The 10,716-nt window shown below is 37.6% G+C and overlaps 2 protein-coding genes across 3 annotated transcripts in view; both read right to left on the reverse strand.

Annotated features, from left to right (window-relative positions):
- Positions 1 to 3,362, reverse strand: part of LOC107714896 (rab effector Noc2-like) — an 18,688-nt gene extending 15,326 nt beyond the window's left edge. For both annotated transcript variants that reach the window (XM_016520890.1, XM_016520889.1), the window contains exon 1: positions 3,010 to 3,362. The gene's annotated coding sequence lies outside the window, so the exon portion shown is untranslated. The remainder of the gene's footprint in view (positions 1 to 3,009) is intronic.
- A 2,324-nt stretch (positions 3,363 to 5,686) lies between these two features.
- LOC107714897 (transmembrane protein 248) overlaps positions 5,687 to 10,716 on the reverse strand; it is a 13,562-nt gene continuing 8,532 nt past the window's right edge. Inside the window, exons 6-7 of the mRNA XM_016520891.1 lie at positions 7,827 to 7,970; positions 5,687 to 7,698 (exon numbers count right to left, since the gene is read on the reverse strand). Coding sequence (XP_016376377.1) covers positions 7,678 to 7,698; positions 7,827 to 7,970 — 165 coding nt within the window. The 3' untranslated portion in view covers positions 5,687 to 7,677. The remainder of the gene's footprint in view (positions 7,699 to 7,826; positions 7,971 to 10,716) is intronic.

Consider the following 10,716-nt stretch of genomic DNA (forward strand, 5'->3'; position numbering starts at 1 on the left):
GTTTTAGGTAGGCGTGGTTTACTCTTAACTTTTATAAAGAATATCTCTTTGGTTTTGAGACTTTAGTGTTTGCAACTTTACAGATCTTCTTTATGCACCAAGAGCTTGTAACACTCCAAAGAGAAAGGAAAAATTGAAATCGCATCATATGACCCCTTTAAAAAAACCATATGACCTGCTCTTTAAGTCACTTGAAGTTCATTTCTCTTTCTCTCTCTCTCTTTCTAACACAGACACAATCTACACCTTTATGGATAAGCGAGGCCAAGTCTATTTACATTTCCATGAGAACTCCTGCTCTTTATTTGGCTCTGCTGCACAGGCCTCGGGCATAGATGACAATGGCTCCAACAAACTACTTAGTTACACTAGCAGGCTTATAGCATACGTATAGCATTTCCTCTCAAGCCAATAGCTTTATTTACAGAGAAAGCAAAAAGTCTAGCAAACTACAAACAGCAAACCCTGGTATTTACTTGAAGAGTACAGATATCAAACAATCTCCAAGTTCTTGTGTACTTTCTTCCATTTGCATTTCACATGCTGCAGAAAACCCTGACTGATAACCAGTAGGGATTTCATTCAGAGAAAATAAATACTCTTTAACGACTTTTTAACCTGGAATACAAAATGACCAATCCACCGATCCATTCCCTCAAAGAAAACACCCATATCCTCTTGCTCCTTCTAAATGACACAGAAAAAGGTACGTATAGCATTTCCTCTCAAGCCAATAGCTTTATTTACAGAGAAAGCAAAAAGTCTAGCAAACTACAAACAGCAAACCCTGGTATTTACTTGAAGAGTACAGATATCAAACAATCTCCAAGTTCTTGTGTACTTTCTGACTGATCCCTGACTGATAACCAGTAGGGATTTCATTCAGAGAAAATAAATACTCTTTAACGACTTTTTAACCTGGAATACAAAATGACCAATCCACCGATCCATTCCCTCAAAGAAAACACCCATATCCTCTTGCTCCTTCTAAATGACACAGAAAAGGGTAGGCAGAGTCCTTATTTCATTAACTACAGGTCTCTTACTCCAGGCAAGGCTCCTTTTTAAGACGTCAACATTCTGGCATCCATTCAAATCTAATCCACTTAAAAGCAGTTAGCAAAAAGGCACAGACAGACAAGAAAGAGTGTTTACCTTACAAGAGGACAGATAAAAGTGGCGTTACTCTGACAGTCTCTCAGCATGAGAAAGTGAGAGTAGAGGAAATAAGGCGGTGGAGGAGGAGGAAACTCCTGATTATACTGATCTCAGATCAGGTTTGCTGCCTCTCTTGCCATGGATGAGGTCACATGACCTGACATCCAAAACATCCTGCTCCTTCACTGATTACAGTGATTGAATAAAGAAACAAAAGAGTGACGGTGGTACAACCAAACTGAGACAGGCCTCATAGGTGCTAGAGGCTAAAGGCTTTACTATTGACCTGGCCTTTAAAAGCGGTCAGTATAAATCACAGTAATCTCAATTGCTAGGTCTGCTGCAGCACTAAACCGTTTAGAATAGAATATTAAGGGACAACTACATTGTAAAAATTTCTTGTGGAGTAAATATGTTCACTGGTGGTCATGCAATTAAGCTGCATGGGAGGTTGACAGTTGCAAAGGCCGCATCTTTATGAAGTGTCTGAAGCACCCAGTAACTATAAAAGCATCTGAGTTAAAGCTTAAAATTCTGACTAAATTATGCCTGTTCAGGCCCACCTCAGCCCCTATTATGAATACAGTTGTAATTGCTGTGTAAATGCATTTAAGCCACCTCTGAGCAGCATTAAAGAGTCTGAGTAAAGACACCTAAATGCCACTTCAGAAGCTCTTCTGTGCCACCTTTGAAGAGTAAATTTGGCATAGTATAAAAAACAAAGCATCTTTACACAGCCAATTTAAGGCTGCTCTATGCCTGCTTAAAATTCTGTGTAAAGACACAATGCATAAAAGCCAGACTAAATTATGCCTGCTCTGACCCACCTCAGCCCCTACTATCAAAGTGTACAGTTATCATTGCTATGTAACTGCATTTATGCCACCTCTGAGCTGCATTACAGAGTTTGTGTAAAGATATCTAAATGCCACTTTACAAGTGCCTCTGTGTCACCTTTGTAGTGTAAACTTGGCATAATATATGAAAAACATAAAGCATCTTTACACTGCCTGCTCACAAGTCTGTGTAAAGATGCAATGCTGCATAAAAGCCAGGTGCAATTGCTGTGTAAGTGAATTTTTACCTTTGCAGTGTAAATTCGGCATTATTAAATAAAATGACTTGTAAATGCACCCTATAACGTCGGTTTTGCTAGCTTGTTTAATAATTGCAGAAGTTCAGTCAATAAAATGTTCAAACCAATAAAATCACCTCAAGCTCATAAAAATGAAAAAACTATCTGCACACTTAACCACTTGTAAACGTATCAATGTCAAGTGTTATTTATTTACGAGAAAAAAAAAGCAGCAGACACTTTTCAAACAAAACATTTCACAAAAAGAAGGTTGTTAGGCTTTAAGTTTAAGTTTAAGAGTTAATGTGAACTTGCACGCTAGAACACCTGTGTGAAATTGAAGAGAGATGACTTCAAAAACACACTGAGAGCAGATGGTTAGAAACAAAAACGGTTCAGAAGAAGAAAGTGAAGCTAGTTTGAAGACAATTTCTGGCCGCATTTGCTTGGTCTTACATGGTTTAAAGGGGTCATATGATGTTGATATGATATTGGGGTCGCTACAACCCGCGACATCAAAAACAACCGATCTGAATATTTGGGTTGAAGTGTTCTGGAACAGTGTTGTAAATTACAACTTAACCACTGATTTCTAGTCATGTCCTCTTTTCGCTTTCACAACGAAACACAGCGGGCTAGAGTGAGCGGAGGCCGGCGCATGTTATCTAATGCATTTGACAACTGACAATATCACATTTAAAAACAACTGCTTAATTCCCAACCAAACATAAAGGGAAACAAACAGATGGTCTAAACACAACAACAGTGTGCCTTACCTTGAGACGTGATGTTTCCAATGTAAACAACCAGAAGAAGTTATTTATTTTCTTCCCAAATGCCTCTCAGCTGTCGGACACAAACCCCCATTGGCAGGGTCAAAGCTGTGCACACCCAAAAAAAAGGTAGCAGGTGTCACAGAAAACAAGGTAATCCCGTGGATAATGGTGTGAAAGGTGTTTACTGTGAGAGCGCGTGTGCTTGGAGGTTTGGCGAACGCTTTGGAGGACAGCCACGCAGTTGTTTATCTCCAACTCTGCAAAAAGAGCGCGTGGGGAAAATCTGAGGTCACACCTTCCCACCACAGCAGATGCTTGAGTGCTGACCACGTGCTCCCTCCCGGGCAAACGCGCGCAAGTTTCCAAGGTGAAAAGAGGAAGTGCAATGAATCAGTGGATTTTTTTTTTTAAACATTAAATCAGAGCTATTACCTTTATGGTAAAACAAAACACAAAAATACAGCTAACGTCAAAAATGTGTTTATTGTCATTTTTGGTAGGATGTGAAACAAAAAGAAATGTGAAACAGAGACGCCAGGTGTCGCGGTGCAGAACATAGAAGTAGATTAAAAATAAACACTGTCTGTAACGCAGTAAGAATAAATACAAATGAATTAATTTTCATACAATTTCGTTATTAATAAGTCACAGACCAACCTAGAAATATTGAAGCAAACACTGGAAACTCTGGTGGGCATCTGCGTATTGCTACCTGCCAAGAGGCCAGTGTCTCTCCTGGGTAACTTAGCAACAGGTGCTTGTGAAAAAAGTACAGAGAGCACACACACACACACACACACTCATACACACGCACAGGAGGAGGAAAAACACCGTTGGAAAGCAGCATGCTATGCCACCAATAAGATATTCTTATCCCTAAGGTATTCAAAAAAAAAAAAAAACCGGCCGTGAAGTTACTGACAGGTGTATTTTTCTGCCTGCAGGTTGCGTGGGAGTTTTTGTTCAAACGTCTAAACGACAGACAATGTGCTTCTCCTGAGGTGGGATCCTTATTGTTTGAATATATAAATGCAAATACATGAATCTCCATGAACATGATTTTACCTTTATGATCCGGGCAGGTATAGGCCTATAGAATGGGATGCAATACAATGTACAAAATAACATTTCAAACCAAAACTTCTATTCATCAAAGATTCCTGATAACAATGTACAGCACGGTTTTCAAGACTGATACAAATAAGAAATGTTTCTCGAGATTCAAATCAGCATATTAGAATGATTTCTGAAGGATCATGTGACACTGAAGACCGGAGTAATAATGCTAAAAATTCAGTCTTGCCATCACAGGAATAAATTACATTTTAAAATATATTAAAATAAAAAACTAACCGTAATATTTCATGTCAATGCAGCTTTGATGAGCATAATATTTCTTTCAAAACATTAAATAATTTTACACGTGTTTTTTTTTAAGCTGTGGTTTTGAATGTTTATTAATATATGTGTGATTGTTGTGAATTTTATTACCCAAACAACCTTTCAATTTCAAAGTATTTTAGCTATTGTAAAAAGCAAGTGAACCCAATAAAACCACACTGGAATACATTCAGCGAAGTCAAAATTGATTATGAACGCAGACTTTAAATGGAAAGTTAAAATAAGGGTAGTTTTTTTTTCATGAATTTCTATTGTGGAGAATGTTTTAATGCTTAAAACATTAAAAAACATATTTGTTGACCACAAGAACTGACTGATATTTTGAGTATAACTCCATTACATATTTCATGATGAATTGTTTTGTGTTATAGTTTTATTGTTTATATTTGAATATCTGTTTCAACATGCCCGAACAATTAACTTCTTTTTTTTTTCTGGGCAATAACTGTGAAAACGTCAATAGCTGTTTTCAGTCAAAACTTTTAAGTTATGTCTTACAGAAACTGACTATGGGAAATAAAAAAAAAAGTGACAAATGCAGTTCTAACAATAAATAGCTTGATTAATAATTACTCATCTGATAAAGTAGAAAGTAAATGATGAAATGTCAGCCTTGCGTTCCTCAAGTAAACTGGCTGCGGCAGCAATCAAATCCATTATTGACAGAAAATACAATTAGTTACATCCAGATGGCCTTCAACAGAATAGAGTGCATCCGTCATGCCCTCCACACAAAACCATCCACTTCAATTTCTGACTTGTTCTATAGCAAACCGAGAATATCTTGCTTTCCATTTTCCACTAATGGATGTTACGTTGTTTTATTATTAACCTTGATCTGTAAGATTAGAGTCAAATAACAATTTTAGATTAAATTAATGTTATCATGAAGCAAGAAAAAACTGAACCATGAAATTGTTCTTTATTAAGAAAAAACACCAACGACAAAGTCAGTTTTCTCAGATTTTATTCAGCAAAGCATGTGCCTACAATATCTTACAAACAGAACAAAAACAGAGGGATTGTTCTCATACAAACAGGTCAGCAGGTAGAACATTTACAATCATGCATCATGACGAGTCGAAGGGCTCGCGACGCCTCTCACCAACACGAGGAATCCGGCGAGAGTTTGCGCCGCAAGTTCAGACAAGAAAAGGACCTTCTACCACTTACAAATACACTTCACTCAAATGCTACGAGCCCAAAGGAAGGACGAGGGGGAAGATCAATATGATCTGAGCATCAGGTAGCATCCATGGAATTCGTTGTCATTTGCCATTGTCCTCCAGCAGCACTGAAAGGCCAACTTTAATGAGCACAGAAATGATGCATTATGAAGCAGAATGCTCTCGCTATCAGAAAGGCTCCTACAGCCATCAGAACGGTTTGAACTCATCTCACGATCCCAAAAAGAAACTAGACGTGAGCAAAGGTCTCAAAAAAGCACAAACGCATCAGTCGAACGTACAAATAAACGTCCCAAATGCAAGATATTGCTATTCAAAAGAGGTTTCAAAGCATCATATAGCATTTTTTTTTCTAACTCGAAAATCTATCAAACTAGTTATTGTAGGATGGATTTGGCGAGTAAAACAAACAAGTCTTTGCTCGTATGCATCAACAGAAAAAGCACAAATGAATTCCACTCTCTCAACTGCAAAACTGCAGTTTTGACTCCGAATTGGATATGAAGTGGGGAGGAAGTCAGTGTGAGCAGTACATGCTCAAAATGAATATAGCAGGTTGAACCGAAGGAGGAAACGGGTCAAAGACAGTGTGGCGAACATGGGTGAGACAGTGCAAAGGCACATTAGTGGTTGGATGCTTGTTTATTATGGGCTTTAATATAGGGCGAAAGAAGGGGAGTACTGATGAACCGTGATTGATGCAGCGGGCTGTAATTAAGCAAGGCATGATGGGGAAATGGGTTTGTCGATAAAGAGCAGTGAAATTTTGTTGGTGGAGAGGACAAAGATGCTTAAAAGCCTGAACTAGACAGAATGGAGGAGGAAAGCACTCTCTCGTAATACGTCTCATGCGATATGACGCATGATATGCATTTCATTGGGTGGAAATGAAAACCTAATGACAGTAAGAATAACTAAATAAGGTTTGGAAGCCAAAAAGATAGGTCAGATATTGCACTAAGATTAAAACGAAACAGAGGCATTGCTTAAGTATCAAATGAGGCATGAAACGAAACAATAAAAAGGCAAGAAACACAATGGATGAAGGTAGAAATGGTTTTGTAAAAAACAAAACTGGAAAGTAATGTGATTACAAAAAAAATATCTACAATAATGATTTACAATTTTTTAAACGACAATGTTAAATGTACAAGAGATTGATGCTGCATCACTGCTGTTAATTTGCTGATTTTACAAATATATTCATTTGAAGTGTCCAGAAACAGAGACATGAAGCCCAAAGCCATTAATCATTGCATTCATTTAGATTTCAACACACAAATCCATCGATCCAAGAACAGGCATTTTATCTCGACTCACTAACGTGGTGACATTCTGAGTAAGATGTTTGTGTTTTTATTTGCTTTTAAAAGGAATTTATTCAAGCGCTGTGCCAACTTCCACTTGGGCATCTCATTTAAACACGTTCACAATAAAACCAGCGTGGGTTCGATGATAAAAGAAGCGTGTCGTACAGAAGCCTGCTGTCATCTCTAGTGGAACTCGTCCAAAGATCATGACCAGCAGGTTGATTATGGTACATGGCAGAGATCCATGCATCTGCCCATCCTCAAAGAGGAATCAAAAGAAATGCCACTGCAGAATCTGCAATGGACACATATGAAAGGGTCGGTTAAGACAAAGACACAAGAGGAATGACAAGGCAAAGGTCACCTCCAGAGAAATCAAATGTCATAGTAAGTGATCTGATCAAGAACGCAAAGAGCGAGCGTGAAAAGGGATCAGATTTAGTGGAGGTGATATTCCCCATCGGAACATTTCAAGCCAAACACTGTCCTCTGTTGATACTGGATATACTGAACATTGACAGGATGGCACAGGGTGCAGGGGGAAGCTCAGGCAGACTGCTTCTGTTCTGAATTTAAGAGTCCTATCATTATTTACACAGTAGATACAGGCACTTAAAAGTCTTTGGTTGGAGTGACCCAACATTGCAGAGTAATGCATTCACAGAGCTTTTTTTTTTTTTTTGCACCCTTCTCTTGGGTTCAGTAGGCAACATGTAGTTTTCTCCCTTCCCTTTCCGATATATTCGGTTCAGATGTTCACCAACCCCCATTTATCCCGCAGACAAGGCCACCTGTGAAATAAACAGGCACTTTTAGCATTCAACTAGTACACATGTTTGTTGGGAGCTGGATGACGACATCAGCATGTCAGCAACTGCACAACTTCTCTATCACACAGATCTCATATACCAAGTCGTACCTTTTCTGGACAGAAATCTGGGTTGTTCTGTCGAACTTTGCCAGGCCTGCCCTTGATGACTGCATAGCAGAACATTGTGATGACCATCACAAACAGGAAGTAGCTGGTGTGCATGAGGTGCAGGTTAATGAGAGAGCGATCGTCCTATCAGGAAAGAGAGCGCACTCTTGAATTATAGTGACAATTTGACAACCTGCACAACACAACTTGCCTCTTTGTTAAAATGTACAAAAAAATAATAACAAGATAGTTCATATTCTGTAGTAATTCAAAGTGATAAATAGTGAATATTTGTGAACATTACCCATATGGTTACAGATTTTTTTTTCTTCTTTTTTTTACTGGCATCAGTCTGATTAGGGTGATACAGTAAAATTATATCACTTTTTAATACAGGTATATTACAATGTGAATACTGTATTTAAAAAAGTATATATTTACATATCACTATAAAATAAAATAAAAAATAAAATTCACCACCACTTCACAAAAACTCACCAACACTTTGCTAGTGTGTTGTGGATGGTTCACAGAAAATCACTATATGGTTACTAAGATGTTCTGAGGCCCTGTTTGCACCTCCGTGAAGTTGGCACCCCATAAAAAGAAATAATCACCAAAACTATGCCATTCGTTTGTGCTACGTTTGTGCTGATTTGTGCTGCAAAAACTAACGTTTGTGCTGGTTTGGTGTTTGAGATATTAAACATAATTTTTTTGACCGTGTGACGTCACTCTCCACCCAATGTTGCTCAAATCGCTCCAAACCAGCACAGTTCGTTTGTGCCCGTTTGTGCCATTAAAACAAACACCATCTATTTTCCTTCCTTAGATATAGCCAAAATATTTTCGGGAGCTGTGACGTCACTCTCCACCCCAGTTCGTCTTGGCCGCAGAGTTAAAAAATAAATAAATAAATAAAAATGAGTGTTCGTGCTGCCTTCAAATTTTAAGTTTAGTCAGGTCCAAGTTTTCACTAACTTCATATTTCAAGTTGACTTAGCTTAAGTTTCAAGGAGACCGTGTTTTTGTTTTTTTTACTGCGAGTCTAAATCGTTCTAATTCATTTGTGCTTGATTTGTGCCATTAGAATACTGAACATATTCCCCCAGGAATAACAAATATATGCTAATTCAGGGAGCTCTCCGTCCGTGCCAACGGCTCCGTTCGTTTGTGCTAGATGCCGTTAAAATGTGCCAGTGACTTCACCAACTCCAAAATTTTCATTTTCTCAGAACAGGCTATTGCAACTTAATATCACATATTTGTGTTCTTTGTTGCTATTTGTATTCATTTGTTACAAAAATACAACATAGGACTAAATTACTGGTTTATATTCAAGTAACATATCACTGATTCATAAATGCAATAATTTATACCAAGGTATAGCCTACCAACAAAACTATTTTTATCCGTTAAAGCAGGCTCTTTAATGTAACAAGGTTACTATGTATATTTTAATATAGCTAGCAAGTAGCCTGACTTTACCATCGACATCAACTGTTTTCTCACTTAGTAGCCTATTGTGTATTATTATTATTATAATTTAAATGTGTATTGCATTATGCATTTTGCAGATGAAATATTCGGAGCATAAACATTACCATGATATTGCTCAGCTGTATTTTCTCTTTGAGGAATAGGCTATGCGTGAAGGACAGCCAAGGTGTGTTTGTTTAAAATATCTTTGAATGAAATAAGATGAAATGTCTAGACTTGCATATCATAATTTAATGTGTTAAAAATTGCATACCACACGCTCATGTGAGGTTTTTTTATTGCAAAATATTAATAAAATTTTTACCTCGTTGATATGTAGCTACATTATCTATCAGTTTTTTGTGGTCTTTTTTTATTTTATTTTATTTCACACATTCAGTATAGCTTAAGGCTATTTTATCTTTGAGCACTTTTTCTACAGTCCATTATGTTCTTTTTGTTTTCTTATGCAGTGCGATAAATAATCGTTTGTAAGGGGGACAGAAAAACTTTAACATAATATTATAATATAATAATATCGGCCGCGCTAAACGGGGTGGAGAGTAAAGTTCCCGTCATATTTAAGAAGAGGTCATGGTTACATTGTTTCTTTTAACGACACAAACCAGCACAAATCGAGCACAAATGAACGGCACCGGTTTGGAGGGATTTGGACAGCATGGGGTGGAGAGTGACGTCACTGGGCCTTTTGTATTTGTTATTTCTGAGGACGGGAAATAGATACAATGTAAATTTGAACGTCACAAACCAGCACAAATCGAGCACAAACGAATGGCACTGTTTTGGAACGATTTAGATTGCATGGGGTGGAGAGTGACGTCACTGTTCGTAAAAAGTTTATTTTTATTATATAAAAGAAGCGGTCATAGTTACAGGGTTTCTTTTAACGGCACAAACCAGCATAAATCGAGCACAAACGAATGGCACCGGTTTGGAGAGATTTGAACGGCATGGGGTGGAGAGTGACGTCACTGCCCAGAATTGTTTTTATTTCTATGAAGGGGAAATATATTTATCCCCACCACTGACGGGATTTGTCATCATTTCGTCATGAGAGTGCTTCCCTCGTCATTGACAGAATTTTCCGGCTTATACTGTAGGAGGCGCTATTACACATTTTCTAAAAGAGTACTGAATGTCTGGATCAAAACTAGGTGAAGAAGCAGAAGAAACAATCACATATGTGTGCCTGGACCACAAAACCAATCTTAAGTCGCTGGGGTTTATTTGTAGCAATAGCCAAAAATACATTGTATGGGTCAAAATTATTGATTTTTCTTTTATTCCAAAAATCATTAGGATATCAAGTAAAGATCATGTTCCATCAAGATATTTTGTTAATTTCCTACCATAAATATATCAAAACTTAATTTTTGATTAGTAATATGCA

This window comes from Sinocyclocheilus rhinocerous, unplaced genomic scaffold (genome assembly GCF_001515625.1).
Source record: "Sinocyclocheilus rhinocerous isolate Xijiao unplaced genomic scaffold, SAMN03320098_v1.1 scaffold3315, whole genome shotgun sequence".
Classification (NCBI taxonomy): Eukaryota; Metazoa; Chordata; class Actinopteri; order Cypriniformes; family Cyprinidae; genus Sinocyclocheilus; species Sinocyclocheilus rhinocerous.